Source organism: Brachionichthys hirsutus, unplaced genomic scaffold (genome assembly GCF_040956055.1).
Source record: "Brachionichthys hirsutus isolate HB-005 unplaced genomic scaffold, CSIRO-AGI_Bhir_v1 contig_745, whole genome shotgun sequence".
NCBI classification, from domain to species: Eukaryota; Metazoa; Chordata; class Actinopteri; order Lophiiformes; family Brachionichthyidae; genus Brachionichthys; species Brachionichthys hirsutus.
This window is the reverse complement of record NW_027180354.1, coordinates 25,117-42,881: the sequence shown is the minus strand read 5'-3', so window position 1 is coordinate 42,881 and position 17,765 is coordinate 25,117. Positions and strand designations below refer to the sequence as shown.

At 44.1% G+C, this 17,765-nt stretch overlaps 2 protein-coding genes across 2 annotated transcripts; both read left to right on the top strand.

Annotated features, from left to right (window-relative positions):
• Nucleotides 1-7,670: 7,670 nt before the first annotated feature.
• On the top strand, nt 7,671-14,065 carry LOC137913969 (alpha-protein kinase 1-like). The gene is made up of 13 exons (XM_068757588.1): nt 7,671-7,785; nt 8,545-8,699; nt 8,791-8,989; nt 9,062-9,121; nt 9,218-9,304; nt 9,391-9,467; nt 9,545-9,640; nt 9,713-9,817; nt 10,069-11,788; nt 11,962-12,109; nt 12,187-12,349; nt 13,100-13,286; nt 13,394-14,065. The coding sequence occupies exons 1-13, from the start codon at nt 7,671-7,673 to the stop codon at nt 13,603-13,605; spliced, it is 3,324 nt and encodes a 1,107-aa protein (XP_068613689.1). The 3' UTR covers nt 13,606-14,065.
• Nucleotides 14,066-15,465: 1,400 nt separating this feature from the next.
• Nucleotides 15,466-17,335, top strand: LOC137913965 (ependymin-like). Its single transcript, XM_068757585.1, has 6 exons — nt 15,466-15,599; nt 15,676-15,710; nt 15,814-15,948; nt 16,070-16,256; nt 16,340-16,427; nt 16,516-17,335. The coding sequence occupies exons 1-6, from the start codon at nt 15,533-15,535 to the stop codon at nt 16,643-16,645; spliced, it is 642 nt and encodes a 213-aa protein (XP_068613686.1). The 5' UTR covers nt 15,466-15,532; the 3' UTR covers nt 16,646-17,335.
• Nucleotides 17,336-17,765: the final 430 nt, after the last annotated feature.

The window sequence follows — 17,765 nt, the reverse complement described above, 5'->3', positions numbered from 1 at the left end:
TAGGTCTCTGACTTTTTTTTTATTGCCAATTAATCAGTGTAATATCAATAATTGTGGGGCATCTTACATTTTGTGCAACTAATTCCAAATCAGCCCTCTCAATTTACACTGTTTCTGTATTTGAAAATATGGTACTGGACAATATTGAACATTTTTAATTCATTTTAAGAAAACAAATTTTAGAATTTGTATTCTAAAATGTATTGCTTCAATTTATGTTGTGCATTTAATGAGTGAAAAAAATAATTTCGCTTTTCAGATTTCAGCACATTCATCACACAAATTAGCAGTTAGCAGCACAAAGCAAAACAGCTATCTGAATTTTCAAATGTATGCATTAACTTCTGACAACATTTTCCTAGTTTGATCAAATGTAACATTTTTACTTGCCCGTTTCCTGTCTAATTCCCATCAGACGCTGCTGAGACGCCTGATTGCCGAGCCCACACAAGAGCTGCTCAAACAGCTTCTGGTCTCCTAAAATCCATTGATTGACAAGGCGACCCTAACAGACAGGCAGTGATTTCCATCCTACTATCGATATAGCTTGGCTCATTTTCATGTTATTTAGAACACAGAGTTAATGCACAGTCCACACATACAGCGATGGATTTATTCTCTTTCCAGTGGCATCAGTGTAAATCACATTTGATTGATGCTTTCGCAGGTTTTCATGTTCACACACACACACACACACACACAACAACGGGATCACTGTGGGTCATTGAGAGAAAAACCATTGAGTCGGTTAATTTAAACACAATCTAATTGAGATGAAATCTACATTTATATATATGTGTGCATTCTTGGGATTGCCTCGGACCGTTTGCTCCGTCTTACAGGTCCCCAAACGGGTGGAGCTGAGTTGGTATCAGGTAATTAGGAACACCTGGCCAGTTTTCCCAGGCAACTTAAGCCCCTCCTACCCAGTCACCAGGTGTCTGCCATCAGCAATCGCAGTGGAAGTCGTTGCAGCCGTGCCTGGCGCTACGTTTGGGATGAGAAGTGGAGCGGAGTTTGTGTCTTATGCTTACGAATAGCTGGTTGACGAGTTTATAGCTTACAAAAATATTAAATGTTCTTGAATTTAACGCAAATTCCTGCACTTTAAATCCTCTCTGGCTCAGGGCCAAAAAAACAAAAACAAGCAAAGTTAATCAAGCTATTCTTTGTAAGTGGATCTGCATCTTTCTTTTTTCAGTTTTCCTTAAGTTAGTAAGGATACAATGTTATACAGCGGTTTACTTTAGAGACAAATTATACTATTTACAGTCATGATGGAGGGTGGGGGTTCACAAAAAGTGGATCTTAACAGTAAATAACGGAGAAGCACTGTGAAAGTTTCACTGGGTGTCAGCGTGGTGATATCTGAAGTGCGGAAAAGACTCTCATTGTCACGCTGATAGAGAAACACCTCAGTGCTGCGGGGTTGAAGCTCCCTCATTGGAAAAGCAACACTCGTCATTACTGGAGGCAATTTCAGTACAGAGAAATATTGAGATGAAATTGTGCAACAAGTTGCAATCCCGTATCTCCGTAGTCTGGGACCAAACAAAGCGGAGTTTATCGGAAACTATGTCCAGAATTTGGGAGAGAATGGAATGTCTTCCCAGTAGTCCTGATAGTAAACGCATACTGTTCATGCTGGAGTGAGCAACACGGAATGGGATGTCATCCCACAGCAGTGACCAGGCTGATCGTCCCACAAGTAGGTGTTTCTCACACCGTTTAAAAGGGAAATAAACAGGCGTCCCAATGGTAAGAGATTTATTGCCATGAAGCTGATTTTTCCGCCACCTAAGTTTAAAAAATAAAACAATGTTTGAAATCAACGTGGAAAATACTGGCAGTAACTTTGACTCAAGTTCTTGTGAGCTTTATCTAATCTTTCTGTTCTTTAGAGTTTTCTAGGTATAATTACAAGATTCCAGAAACCACATACAAAAATAAAAGAAATGTGGCGTTTTTTTTTGCACACAACACCCTTATCTATTGCCCGTCACCATAGATTGTTTCAGGAAGTTGTAGCAAGGGTGTTGTTTGACAGAACAGATATGGTTCTCCGGGTGGGGGCTGGTGGCAGGAAAGGTACTGAGAGCAGGAAAGGAAACATTTCCTTTTCCCTGGATGCACCGAGTGCCGCGTCAGCAGGGAGCACCGGCTGCAAACGGAGATTAGCAGCTCGGGTTGCCCCTTAGAGAGGGAGGGGATGAGAGATATAGAGGAAGACTGGCATGACGAGTCATTTCATTTCACACCCGTCAAACATGGAGAGATTGTCTGATTAAGAGGGGAAAAGATCAAAAAAAGATGGACAGTTAGAAAATAGAAATGAGGAAAAAAAAAAAGGCAACTTGAATCTCTCCCCCTCTTTATTTTTTGCTGCTGAATTCATTTAAGCAGCAAAAAATATTTCTATTTCCACTTATCTCGCTGGGACTCGGCAGCTGAGGGGCCAGTGTTTAATCGCATTTTGCAAAGTTTCACATCTGGCATCTCAGCCTTCTAACTCCAAATGAAGGGTTTAATGTGTTCCGCGGAAAGACGTCGTTGCAGATCCCATGTGCTGCTCTTCCATCAGCCCCCGAACGCCACAATGCATCATTGTGTTCAGACTGTTTCTGCTGCTTTGTGTTCAGGCTTCCTGCTCAAGCTTCTCTCCTTCTACCAGATGTGAATGTTTGCTTCAAAACAAATACCGGAAGGGTGTGTTGGTATGGGTTAGGAAACACTGCAAGTGTGTGTGTGTGTGTGTGTGTGTGTGTGTGCGTGTGCGTATGTCCGAATACGTTTGACTGCCATTATAAAACAAAAAGATTTTATAGGGGTTTTTTTTAATGGTTTTTCCTAAGGTTTTTTGTTTTTGTTTTTAACACTGTGCGTTATCTCGCTGAAACACACGCACACACACGCCTTCCTTCTGTTGCTTTGTGACGAGTGAAAGATGAAACCGCGTGGCACATTTTGTAAAACGGCAACTGTGACGAATCCTCTTTCACAAGAGGATATTCCTGTTTGACTTCTGCTCATTTCGTCGCATACAATAGCCAGGATTTAGTTTCTGCTTTAACCGGGCGGGCAGGGCAGAGTCCTGGTGATATCTGTGTATGAAAAATGCATTTATAAGCAGATATCATGTCTTCAGCGCTAACTGGCTTACAAATAGCTTCTTATGAACATGGTCTTGAACCAGAGGTATGACTAACCCTCCCTTGACGTAGAGCGGAGGTAAAACTGTGTCGTTGCAGGACAAAACAGACACCGACTGATGCCGAAGCTTTAATCTGTCATAAATGCAGGTTGTCTAAGAAATGCTCGTTTTGCACAACTCTCTGCTTTATTTCTATCAGAGTTGCACATTGACAGAGCGGCACGACGGTCTTTCTGAGCTCGCTTTGTGCATTGTGTGAAAGCTGAGCGTTTCACATTGACACAGGAAGTTGTTTCTTTTATCCCTATACAGGCTCTTTTGTTAGCAGCGTTAGCTCCGGCAAGTTCCTGTTTATGAATTCCTCCCAAAACAGCTTGCATCCCTGAGAGGACCACAAAAACCCACAGCTTCCTGCTGTCATAATGAACCACGCGTTGCTTTCCAAATAGAAAAAGGTGCAATTTCAAACAAACAGAGAAGGAAAAACAAACGGTTGAGGTTGGTGCCAGACAGCAGAGGCGTTTCATTTTTCAGTTCCCTTTTTCGAGCCACGGATTGCATCTGTAGCACAGAAGGATGCCGCTCAGCCGAAACTTGAATTAATTGCACCTTTGCAATTACCATCACTGCTAATTCACTTTCGTGATAACTACACTCGCACAGATCCAGCAGCCGGCGTGTTTCGATCCGCCCTCCACTGCTGTGTTTAATTCACAGACTGATTTATAGCTCCTCCGCCTGGACTCTTTTCCTCGCCAATGACCATCCCCTCCGGTGTCTCCAACCCCCCCCCCCCCGCCGGCTGCTACATCGCTCCTTCGCCTTTCAGAGATGCCTTTAAAAGGTGAGGAGATCCAAGTGCATTCATTGACAGACAGATTTTTGTCAGGCCTGTGTCCTCTCGTGAAGAGAAGACAGAAAGACACCAGGAGGAGCGGAGAAAGAGATAAGGCCTCCAGCTGAAGTGTCATTTTTTTTAGGTTAGCTTGGTAGAGGTTTGTTAAAAGCGATAGCGTTGGTAGTGTAGCTGCTAAAGATTTTCACCTTTCAAGACCTCCAGGATGAATGCATAACGGCCTTTCGGTCAATGCTGCAGAGCATTTTCTCACTTTGCTTCTTTCTTTTTTAGTATGGTTCATAGACTTGAATATATTCTTCTTTGGTGTCTTGAGTGAAAACCGACAAAAAGATCTACTCGTGTGTGTGTGTGTGATTCAAAAGGATAAGCAATCCTCATTGGTGTGAACACCAATAATGAAATAAATTGAGGACAGGTAATTAGGAGTGTAGCACAATGCCTCCTTAAGGAAGTGATGTGATTGGTTCATGTAATGCAAGACGCAACCCCGCGATGCGAGCACCATCCCAAGTGTCTGACTGAGCTGCTGCTCTTGTGTGCGCTCTGTAATTATTGTTTTGTTTTCTCTTCCTCTCCTCATCCTCCTCCCAGAACTGTCCTTCCACATAAAGCCGAAGCCCTGCACAATAGATCCAATTCATGGCTTGCTTTTCGAGAGAAGTCTAACACTGACTGCCGCTGGGTTGAGGTGGAGGAGCCGGCTGGAGGCGATGCTAAATATCAAGGGTGGCTGTTCCAGTGGCCTGAGGTAATTGCACTGCGGCAGCAAAGGAGAGAAAGGAGAAACAGAGATGCAGAGGCTGCTTTTCAGTCACCTCTAGTTAATTTTTTGATTCTGAGGGATCTTTGGAGGCTTGAAATCATTTTTAAAGCACTCATCCTCGCTTGTTGGATAGTACGAGGAAACTGATGGTCTAAGCCGGAGTTACGGTCAGTTTGTCTGCTCATGCGCTGCACCAATGATAGCTGATATTGGTGGCCGATATTTTAAAAATAGTAACAGTTAAGGGGCCGCACAACAGCGACACCAAAAGCAACCAGAAACACTGGTGAGACTTTTCTGCCTCCCACAAGAATATGACGGCTGCTAAGGCTTGAAATGTCCAGAGAAGCACAGCCAGTCGCAGCTTACACGTCAAATCCTGCACGCACACACACACAAAAAAAACATGGGTGGATGAGGCAGGGCTGAAGTCACTGCAGTAATCAGCAGCCCCCCGACACTCAAAGACGCCTCTTAATCCTTTGTGCTCCGAAGGCGGAGGAGGGAGAAAATCACCTTTAATCGCCACAATCAGCTGTAGCCTGTCTTAAGAGGACAGGTAAAAGAGGGGGCTGAAAATAAAGTGGGCCCCTAAATGTGACTTCTCCAACAGTCAAAGTCAGAAGCCAACACTGACTCTCAACCAGATATAGGCTGGCAAGTAGAAGAGCTGCTAAGAGGCCAGGATAGTCGATGTCAGAGCCCTTTGATGGATGCTTCAGACACTAATAAGTTGAGGTTGATGGGACATGTTCAAACGGAACTTTGGCCTTTTCCTCATCCTCTTGCCAGGTGGGCCATGCAGTTCACAACTTTGCACAACAACAGACAGGAGCTTCCTGTCATTCTCCTGCCAGTCAAAACAGGTCACAGACCCTAAACCTCCCACGATCTAATTTTAGAGACAGGCGTGCCTTCATCCTCTTCTCTGCTGGGGGGCGGGGGGGCTTCCTGATACCGACTGTGCACAGCCCGTTCACTACATCAGTTCAGCCAGCAGGCACAATGACATGCAGGCAGATGCTGGCTGAAACCCACACCTCCTTATAAAGTGTGACATCGGATGCGAGTACTTTTTCCAAAGGCGGAGAAGCATTCAGGACACTGAAATGACTCAACTTGAAATGGACAAACTGACATATACCTGCTTGCCGATGGTGCAAGAAGACAAGTCCATGCACGACGTTACACAGCAAGCACACATTGAGACCAATGTAACACAATTAAAGACTGACTGGTCCATATAATATATATATATATATATATATATATATAGGGCATCACAATAAGCTCAAGAGGTTGCACTTTTTGTTTCCAGATTTAAAGTTGTGACACAATTCTTACCTTTTTAGAGTTTGAAGGGTCCCATGGTCCCGGAGAAGAGGTGCGAGAGAGCTGAGAGAAGGGCAGACGTTACATCACCGGTGCGCGCAGCGCCTGTTCGGTGAGGGTCACGCGCAAAGTAGCCGATGAACGAGACTCGGGAGAACTCATCAGAGTTGGACGGTTCTCCGGAGTAGATGCGGGTGTTTTTTTTTTTTGTTTTTTTACAGCACATTAACCCACGACGCGCACAAGTCTTCTCCGGGTTGCGCTCGGACGCAAATAGTGGATGCGATGTGCGCAACGGGGGCAGCTGAGCTCAGTCACTTGGCCGCAGCTGGACCGAGCGGCTGCTTTCTGCTCGTGTTCCAGCTGTGCTGCTGACAATCCCACTGCAGAGGCACAGTCCCGCCTATTGGTCGTATCACAGCAGCGCCACATGTCCCACATGCATGCTCGCTGCGTGCGCGCTTTTACGCACCATTAGACGCAAGAGCAGAAGATGATTTTTACTGCCTGCGCTGCAATAAAATTCCTTTATTCATTGAATGCACTGTTTTTTTTTTCACTGTCATACATTGAACATACAACAGTCGTACTTGTTGCTGTAGAACGGACCCCCCCCCCCCCCCCTTCCTAAACGTCACGTGATGCATATGGGTGCGTAAATTCCACCGCGTGTATTCCGACGCTGCTAAATAGAAACTTATGTATAAAGGCAGCGCCGATTTAATTCATTTATATTTCGCAACATGAGAACAACACAACATCTGTGTTGTGGAGTGAGTCACAATAAAGTCTCGAGGTACTTCAGCCAATAACAGCTTTCAGTTTCGGTTCTTTCCTGCTTTTGCCGTGTTAGGAAGACGCCCGTAAGTAAGACAATAAATGTTACAATAAATGTTTTGACTGTCACGAAATTGTATTCGTGAATGTGATACTCTCAAAAACATCGATTTTTTTTTTCTCTCTTGGATTGCGTGAACAGCCTGACTTTGTTAGAATTGTAGAAAAATAACGCGTATAGTATTAATTTAGCTTTGTCGATTTATGATGTTAGCGTGATCGCTATTTGATAACGAACTAATCATGTCTGTTTACATTTGATCAGATATATGTGGATGGATTCTACAAAGACTTGTTTTAAAGTTGCAGGCTTCGTCCGGTTCCGACAGTAGAATATCCGACAGGTTTTGAAGGTTGCATTTCTACCAGGAAGTAAAGCCTATTTTTATTTTATTTTTATTTATTTTTTTTTCTCCTTTTTTATTTATAAACGAAAGAGTAAAAAAAAAAAAAAAAGGACGTGAAGCTGTTTGACTACCGAATGAATTACAATGAAACGTTAAATTGGAAGCTGTAACAAAAGACAGAATGTTGTTTTGTAGTTTGTTTTGTTTGTTTTATCATGTGTGAATTCTTTCTTTCTTGTTATGAAATGTACAAATAGCCGTAATGCCGCAATCTTTTCTCAACAGGGAGCCCCCTCTCATTTGTCAATGCAATTACGCAACAAGAAAGAAAACGGCAATCAGTTCATTCCGGGCGGCAGTCCATAAATTCTGTTTACCGGAATGGACAGCCAACAAGTGGGAGATGTCCTGGAGGAATGTCTCGGAGCTGTGGCAGCAGTTCATCCGTCCAACCGGCCCACAGAAGCAGAGAAAATGAGCTTCTGTCGCTGCAGAGGTCAGACATAGGATGGTGCTGTCTGCTCTGTTTTCACAGGAGGTTCGGCGATGGAACAATTATAGTCATGCAGTTTATTTGTATAGCACTGTCATGAGCAAAGCTACAAAGTGCTTTATGACAGACATAAAAAATAAAGATGAAAAATATAATGAATAGTATAATATGGAAGGCCAGTTTAAGCAATAAGAAGGGGAAATAAATATAAGGGAATATGTTCAGCTCATAAGTAAAATCTTCAAATTAAGACTAAAATAAATGGCCAGCCAGTGTAGAGTCATCCTGCTGCCACATTTTGTTGAATCCTTAAATGGCAATTGCAATAATCCAGCTGTGTTTAAATAAACACACCTGGAATCACTATGATTGCAACATGTTGATGATGAGATTTGAGGGATTTCCTTTTGTTTTGCTTGCTTCATCACATGCTGTATGCTGGAAAGTTACCTTGTTAGGCCACCACAAGGGGGCACTTTATCCTGTTGTATCTGCCAAAGAGGCATCGAAAAGGTTACTATTAGTCTCTTCTGCAATGAGTATGCATACATACATGTGTATATATATTATGTATATGTATATATGCTATTTTATTATAGAATAATGAAAACAGAATGGCGGCTTATTGTTTCCCTATTTCTGTCAGTATTAAACTATTTGTCCACACTGGATCTTAAAGGGGCGGTTTAACAAAAGTTATAAACAATGTCATTCCCATTGTCTTGTGATTTAGGCTCGTGCATTTCCTCTTGTTCCCTGCAGACTCTCTCTGTGATGAACTGGCCTCTCTCCTGCAGGAGGCAGTGGACATGAAATGGCCCTTTGCACCGGAGAAATGGCAGTATAAGCAGTCAGTCAGCGCCACTGACAAGACCAACCTCAGTGACCTCATCAGCAAGAATCTACCTCAGCTGCTGGTGACAGCCCCCACCCACCCCCCCAAGCTAATTAATGGTTTCCTTGCACTTCTGAATATAATTATTTACCCCATCTTTAATGTCTTTCCAGGCTGTTCTAAAGGCTTCCATTGCAGCTCAGGAGACGAGCTCGGCGCTGGCCACGGTCTTCTTAGTTGACCGCTTCCTCTACTGGACAGACGACTCCAGGCGACTCCTGAAGATCGCCAAGCTGCTCCACAGACGCCACCGTGACAGCCCCGTATCCCCCCAACTGGTCATACGACAGGCTAGAGTCTACCTAAACGCTGGTATGAATAGACCAGTAGCTTATTTTCATTATGGAGTATAGAGCGTTCACACTTGAGCGTCTTTCCTTGCAGGCAAATTACAGAAGGCAGAATACATCCTGAGCAGCCTCATTAACTATAGCGGTGCCACAGGTAGGTTTCTTTCATTCATTAATCAGCTTCTTTTTTTTTTTTTCTTTTTTTTTACATAACTCACAGCGTGAAGCTTATTCGTGTTTTCCCCTGCAGGCTGTTGGGTGTACCACTCTGAAAGTGACAGAGCTCTTGTGCAGGCTGTTAGCGTTCAAGTGCGCGGAATGATTTTGCAAAAGTTAGGTGAGAACCTTTCCTTGATGGATCAACTGGGACTGCAGTTTAATAATTACTTATTAGGATTGCTGCTATTCTGTGCTCTATTTCAGGCCTGTGGCCAGAGGCTGCAGAGTTGATCTGGGCATCTCTGGTCGGCTACTATGCCCTTCCTCAACCCGACAAGAAGGTAACCCAGACGACCATAATATAGCCTTCTGTGTTGCCACATGGTGAGCTCTTATGATTGTCTGCTCCTCCTTACAGGGCATCGGAACCTCTCTTGGCTTATTGGCCAACATATTAGTGTCTATGAATGATGAGGACTTCCACGTCTTTAAAACTAATCCCGACATTGATTTGGTAAGTCCAACTGATTCATGTTGTTTTGCAAATGATTGCCATTGTAAATGTGTCTGTCTGTTTGGTGGATAGTCTTTACTTGGGGACGGGAGTCATCGCCTACTTTCAGCAGCCCAGGCAGCAAAGATGGCGGTCATATACAGCCAGTACACGTCGCTCTACGTGTTGACTAATGTGGTAAGTTGTTCTATTGGGGAAAAGCTATTCAGCGATAAATGGGAAAAATCCAGCCGTCTACTCATTGCCATGACGATGGAAAGTGTGCCACACATTTTTGGAGCTTCACAGCGGGGTTAGCACTGCAGCATCACAGCACGAAGGATAAGCTTTAAAGCGAATGAATGGATGGATGGATGAACGAAATATGAATGTAAAAATCTATTTCTAATCTAATATTTCTGTTACAACTCTGGCCTCTTCTTCGTCAGGTAACACAAGGGACCTGCTTGTCATCATACAGTTTTTCAATGGCGTGCCCTGCCTCTCAAAGGCAGTCTTACCTCCTGCAGGCTAAAGAGGCATTTTCAATTGGCTTACTTACCAAAGCAGAGGGCGAGCTGGTCACCAGCAAACAGGAGCTTCACACCTTCCTCAAGGCTGCCTATTCGCTCACCGTTGTTCACAAGTGGCTTGGCACGGCGCAGGGCATTGTGGCGCAGGCAACCGGCGCTTGCCAGAAAGCATTGTCGCACTTCTATGAATACGATGCAGATACCCAAAACAAAGATGGCCTCTGCACTGAGATCATGCATCTGGTCACTCACGTCAAGCTGCTTTTGCAGGTAGAGCCTTTCTTTAAGTCAGACAAGGGGTCTTTTATCCCTGACGGTTACAGAAATATCAAAGACACGCCGGTAAGTTTCACCCTGGAAGGTTTTGCAAAGGTGATGCAGAGATTCCAAAAGTATCACGCGTCACTGTGCGAGACAAGTGGCACAAATTGTAATCGGGCAAAGGATGAGATGGATGGAGGGAGGCTGTGTATAACAGCATTGGAAACAACCGTTGAAACACTTTGCACAGAAAGTAGCAACGACGCCAGCAAAGGGGTACAAAATGCAGTCAAGGCTGAAGAGCTGGAACCAGATCAAAAGAGCTCGGGTTTGTTTGCCAGAAAGTCTGATCTGGAAACAACTGTAGGAAGCACAGATGGCCTGGGCTCGTCGTGGCACAACTTCTCTTTGAGTAGTTCAGGATCTCCAAGGCCTGGCAGCATCTATGCTGGAAGTATTAAACATGAAGTAAGCAACCAGAGCTGTCTTACAACTGAGGCTGAGGACGATCGGTTCGCCAGTATGCTGCAATCCACTCAGAGAAACAATCAAAACTTGCAAGGTTTTTCCTCGGGTGTCGGTTCCCTGAGATCTGCTGTACCTGCCACTTCTTCCTCCAATACAAATAGTGATTCTGAGAAGTTTGATCTGATACAAGCTGGTTTAGAAACCTCGGCCACCGACGAGGATGTTGGCGTTCCGCTCAAACCGTCAGGGGCGGAAGGAGCAGCACAATCCATGTCCCGACTGACTCTCAGAACATCCTGCAGCTCCCTCAGCGGCAGTTTCAGTTCTCAGTCATCATGGGAGAAAATCTCGGTTGGCTCGAGCTCCCCCGATAGAAAGCCTCGCACGAAAAGCCTGCCAAAAGCAAGAAGCGTCCAAAGCAGCAAGTCATCAGAATCTGATGGAAGCTTCTGCCTTTTGGAAACCCTTGATTCAGAATCCGATCTTCCTGCTCATGATCCCACGCACAGAAACCAAACGTCTGGGTCACAATTGCCGCCGCCTCTGGAGAGTCTTCATTTTGACTACGCGAACGCCTTTGCAACGCCGCGGCCGAACCTCTCCCACTCAGATCCAGACCAGTGTGCTTCCACCGAAAACTCCACAGAGAGCTCATTTGAGATGGTGGAAGAGAACCAAAGTGAAGTCCCTACGACAGACGGAGCGCACGCTTCCCAGAGGACGAACCCCCTGTGCTACAGCTGCCTGAAGAGCCGCGCTACAGCTGGTGTTGCCCCTGAGAGCCGGTACGTGTTGTCGCAGCAGGATTACCAAGCTCTGCTGGCTGGAGTTTGTATGGACTGTCTGCTGAAGAGATTACACAGCGATCAGATCCATTTCAAGCTGAAGGAGCACAGAAGTGCCTATAGTAAGTTATTGTTGAACTTCAGCTTCATAGTCACTTTCAGCCAAGAAGCATTTCTAAGTTTCAACATTTGATTTATGGCATTTTTTTTTTCATTACCAAACGCTATATGCATGATTATATGGCAGCCGTTAACAAAGCACCGATTGCAAATCTGTGAATGTCGTCTGTTTTAGGCGCCCTTCATTTAAAGTTCTCCAAAGCCACGGGGCTGTGGACGGCCAGGGAGACCTGTGTTTACATTGGAGAGCCAATGGGCGAGCAGGGCAAGCAGAGAATGGCAATCTGGGTGACGTTTTTACACCAGGAGGAAAGGTTGAGCAGGTACGTGAATCTTGATTCCAGGCCTAATGAGCATAATGGCTTTGAGCAGCGCTTGAACTTTGTATTTATGTCCTCAGTTATGTGGGGAAAGATTACTTGGAGCCAAGAGGGATCCAGTTTCACTTGAAAGATGTGGAGAGGCAGATGACGGCCCAGCACTACGTGACTGAATTTAATAAGAGTCTTTATGACAAGGAAGTCATGGCTCAGATCTTCTTCATCCCCTCAGAAGCCCTGCTGGTGAGGCCAACAGTAGATGCTGCATTCATCAATAGCACTTTTATTAGGATGCTGCTTCAGAGGCAGAATGATGTGTTGGCTAGCCTTCAGCCCTCACAGAGTCATTCTGGTTGAAATTTGTTCCCCGGCACACGGTCCAGTTATTGGTTCACAGCCAGCAATAATCTCAGAATAGTTAGCGGGCCAATAATTGAGAATTTAGATTGAACTCATGGGAAGAGTTACACTTAAAAGAGTGTAATATGTACTCACAGACTATATTCATGTTTGGTTTGGTTGGCTCAGTTCAGTGAGTCATTTCCAAAACCAATTTCACAACTCAAAAGTTCTTATATACAGATTACAAATGAAGCAGAGTAAAAATACACATTACTTTCCGCTCTCTTAATAACATTGTTATATGCTAACATTCTCATAAATCAAACACAATTTGAGCGACATTTAAAATTATTATTTTTGGAGAACTTCACAGTTGAACTCCATATACTGAAATATACAATGTATAAATAGCTTATCTAGCTGTTCACTTCGTCTGTGTCGATCTTCCCACATTAATAATGATATTTCTTAATCATAATCAATTGAATCTTTAAATCTCAACACTTTCTCATCTTATTCCCCTTCCTGTGAAAACACACAGTATAATATTCGTCATACAATTGTTGTATGCCTCTATGCTGTATTTGCTGCACTAAAAAAGAGCTTTACTTGTTTCCTATTTCCCCTTTTTTTTTTCTTACTTGAAACTAGATACTGAATGGAAATGAGATTGTGGGCTGTGTAACAGTAGAGCCTTACATGCTTGGAGACTTTGTCAAACTGACCAACAACACTTGGAAAAAAGACAAGAGTTTCCACGCCACGGAATACGGCCTTGCCTTCGGACACTTCACCTACCTGTTCTCCGACTACCAGGAAGTGGTTGTAGACCTGCAAGGTGCGTCAGTACAGCTGATAACTGATCATTTTCCACACGGTGAAGGAAAATGTGTTGTTGTTTTTCCTTTATTGTAACTCTGAGAACATCACCCTATCAATTCACAGGCTGGGTGACTGCCAACGGCAAAGGGCTGACCTACCTCACTGACCCCCAGATCCACTCCACCAAGGCTCCCAAAGGGCCCGGAAACTTTGCAGCCAGAGGCCTGAAGTTCTTTCTGGAAGAGCAGCATGGGCCGGAGTGCAATGGCATTTGCCATCTGCTCACTCTTCCTCCTTTGGTCAGGCAGACGCAAGTTCAGCCTCAGAAACCTTGAGGGAGATGCCGATGTTGAATTTAGTCTAAATTAAGAGTAAGGTCAAAATGCTTGATGAGGTCAGTTTGCTGATGATTTTTCATCTCATCCTGGGAACCACAGGTAGTTTCTGTGCAAACGAAGGTGCACGCTCTTTGTTTATCTGGAAGGCATTTTATATACTGGATGAATGATTTTTTTGTTGTTGACTGAAGGACTACAGCATTTACAAAAGGTCAGTGCAAGTGGAAGACACGCAGACATCTCAAAATGTCTTGTGAAAAGCACGGGCAGAACAAGTTATTTGAAATATTCCGTTTTCAGGGACGAGACCGGATCAGTGTGTGTCCTCTGTGAACTGATGCACAGATCAGGGATGAAGGATTTCAAAGTCAGACGGATCTTCGCCAGCAGAACTTCATAGGAAGACCTTGTTGTTCAGCATTATGTTTGATGAACGTAAATCCTGCTTCTGCTTCAAAGTGGCAAATAAATGATAATGTTCTGTGTTTTTCTGCTTCCTGATTTTGTTACGGACTGGTGCGAGAGGACCCCAAGAAACAGAGGACGGAGACAGTACAAACGTGACTATAAGCTTTACTGGAATGTTCATCAGTCGAGTCACTATCCCGGAGCTGCGCACGGGTTACGGGGTGGCTGGAGCCCAACGAAAATATCTTGTTAAACAAAAAGACACAGCCAAAAGAACAAAGCAAATAAGCAAGCTCAAAATACAAACTCTAACAAAGGCAGATCCCAGGGATGAGGAGCGGCAGAAAGACGTTCTGTACGCAGGGACATGATCCATGAAAAATAGTCCGACTAGGAACGGCGGGCGGAGCAGGGCTTATGAAGGCCGGTCGTAATCAGCCTCAGGTGTGTCTGGGATGAGAGGCAGAAAACAGGTGTGAGTCGTAGGCCAATCAGCCAGTGCAGCCACATGACCCTCACAGATTTGTTTGGAAAGATCATTTCTCACATTTAAATGAAATGCGTGTTTCAGATGTAAAGTCCCCTCACTGTTGCACAACAGAATGGGGATGTGGTTCATTTGAGGCCAGCGAGATCCTGTAAGTTCTACAGGTCTTCTGTGACCTACGGTAAAGCAGCTGAAGCCGAATGAGTCAGATGTTTCTTGCTCTCCCTGAAGTCCATTAACCTTGTTAATGTTTGACATTGATAACCATTTGTTTAACATGCCATGATATGCAACAATACTGATAACGTTATTAATGCATGAGGTGTTTTATTTACTGATAATAATGAAGGGCGAAGTTTAATACCCTTTAAAATACACAAACTGTGATTACATGTTTGGAACCTTCACTTCCAAGTATTAGATCACAAGGTGAAAATCTATTGTTTTGTTTTTTTATCTACAACCTGGTGTCTATAAATGCTTTGCTGGAAGGACTTTGGACAATAGAAACAAAGAGGAAGTTAAAACCTGATTTTGGGAACTTTTGTTTTGATCAAGCAAGTGGTTTTATTTTATTTTATTTAAATTCACTCCTCCAATCTGTTTCTTCTTCTTTTTTTTTTTAAATGTAGCAATGATAAATGATTGATCAACAATTGACGTTTGGATGTTTGTCTTTTTGAAAGTCCAGTTCAGGCTTTACAAGCCTCCACCTGCAGTAAGTTAGTAACATAGCTCACCCACCCAGATACCCACTGCGGACGGAACCCTCCACCCATAAGTCACGAGTGAACACTGAGCATTTTCCACTGATCAGATAACATCTGGCTGTAATGGGAGGAGCTAACAGGAGCCTTTCACCTCCGCGTCTCTCGCCAGGTGTGTCAGGGTTGAAGCTAAACCCAGGAGGCCGGAGTTTCCCCTGGAGCCGCGGCGGCAGCTGTTTATAAGGGAGCGGCGCGCTGCTGCTCCGCCAGTCCGCCACTATTCAAGCATTGATCGGGAAAGAGGAGAGAGGAATCCAGAGACATGAGGCTTTTGGTCGTCTTGGGTTGTTTGCTGGCAGGCTGCCTTGCTCAGGGGCCTCAACCATGCAGTGAGTAAACAGAAAGAAAGTGATTTTGCCTTGGCAGATGTGCGCGTCATTCTTAATTCTGTCTTTTGTCACGCAGCGAGTCCTCCTCTTCTCACCGGCAAACTCAGCGTGGTGAGTTTTTTTTTTTTTTTTTTTTTTTTTTCACGCGTATCGTGTTTGGCGTAACGTTTAACGCAAAAGAGGGTGACGCAAACTCAAATCCTGCTTCCTCCAGCTCACGCAGAATGAGAAGTTTTCCGCCTACGCCAAATACCTGTACGACGCACTGGGGGAGAGAATGCGTTTTTATGAGATCGGCACCTACGACAACAAGTCATTCACATATGACGCCCTTCTGCTCTACAAACAGGTGATCAAAGCAGTCAATGCTTAATCTACTAACAATAATAATAATAATATAGAATATAAGCCTCCTTCTTTTGCACTTTTGTAATACAAGTCAACTCATTCCTTGACTTTCACCCAATCAGGCTGTCATGTATGAGATTCATGACCACAATAAGACCTGCAAGAAGCTGCCCCTGAAGGGAGAATTCCACCCAATGAAAGTCCCAGACGACGCATCTCTGTTGGGGCAGGTCGTCCTCGGAAGCTCATCCGGACCTGGCCAGGGAGTCCTTGTCAACACGTGGGCTGGAGAGCTGCCCGAGAGTGGAGGTTAGCGAGCACCTAATGGCGAGGGAGTCCCACGCATCCACACCGCAACATTCACGTGTTCCTTTTGTCCTCTGCGCTCACAGGGAAGTACATGGCCACAGTCACCGAATTCGGATGCATTCCCGTCAGCAGTTTCGTCCACACCGAGAAGTTTGGATGGGTCGTTTCCAGGTTCGTTCACGATCCCTACGGGGCAGCAGAACTTTTGGAATTAGATATATTGCTACACATTTTTATTTGGCTCTCTTCCTGTTTCTAGTCTCTTCGACAACACCATCGGGATTCCTGACCCTGATTTGCTCAACCCCCCGTCCTTCTGCCTAGACAAGGTTTCTGAGAGTGACGGGGAGGCAGTCGACTTCCTCAGCTTGTTCCAAAAGATGCGCTGAAGGCCTCCAATAACTCGTTTCACTCGTCTTTCACCAGAGCATCATAACGTCAGACCAAAATGTGCAGAACTGCATGTATTTTGAGAAAATGATCATTTGTGGGGCTTTAATGCGCAGTTGGGAATTTTCTACTGCTCAGGATCAGTCATAATAATAAATATCTTCATTGCTACCCACTCGCTTTTCTCCGCAAAGATGTTTTGTCCAATGTGACCGAAAAATGTGTCACAATTTCATTGTCGATTTAATATGGTGCTGATGGAGTTATAGTGACTTGAAGGAAGGAAATGAATTAGAGAGTTTGACATTTGACGTGAAAATAAATATTGTCATTCATTCTTATATTGGATTTAAAAGACAAACACACACACACAGACACAGAAAGTTAGAGATTCCAGCGTACTAAAAATGCTAAAGGTCGCTCACGCATGCCAATAAATCAAATTTAGTATTATTTGTACAAAGAGTCATAAACATAACTGTTGCAACACTCTGAACTTTCCTCTTTCCTGACTTCCGTATTGTCCTGGAGGCTAAAGTAAAACCACAGACGAGCAAATGGAACAAACTTCTGAATACACAATGCGACGTGGGTTTTTTTTTTAACATGGAATGGTACCTTTTTATATATTCCTGAACATTAAGCTGTACTTCTGATTGTTTTCATGACAATAATTAAAGAAAATATGCACTGGGAATGAATTTGACCTGTTTAAGTTCATTATTCCTTTTTTTTCCAGCCTCCAGACTTGATGATCACTTGTTAGAGGCACTTTGGTGAATAATGTTTGTGTTTACAGTTTGCTCAGATGAGCATGGAGCTGGCACGAAATTGAAAACAATGACAGATCAGATCATGGCATAGTTGCAATGCTCTCCTGAGAACCTTGGGTTCTCCTATTTTTTCTTGTGGATACTGTTGACATGTAGAACTGACATACTTTGGCTGGTCATCGTGAAGAATCAAACAAAAAACTATTTTGGGGAAATCCGAGTCTACATGAGGGAACAAGAAGTTGCAATGTCATGTTGTGCACTGTAGCATGTGACTCAGTGAATGTGCCCTCCTGCTCTCTAACCTGTTCATCTGCATGCTTGTGCTGCTTCAGATAGAAAAGAA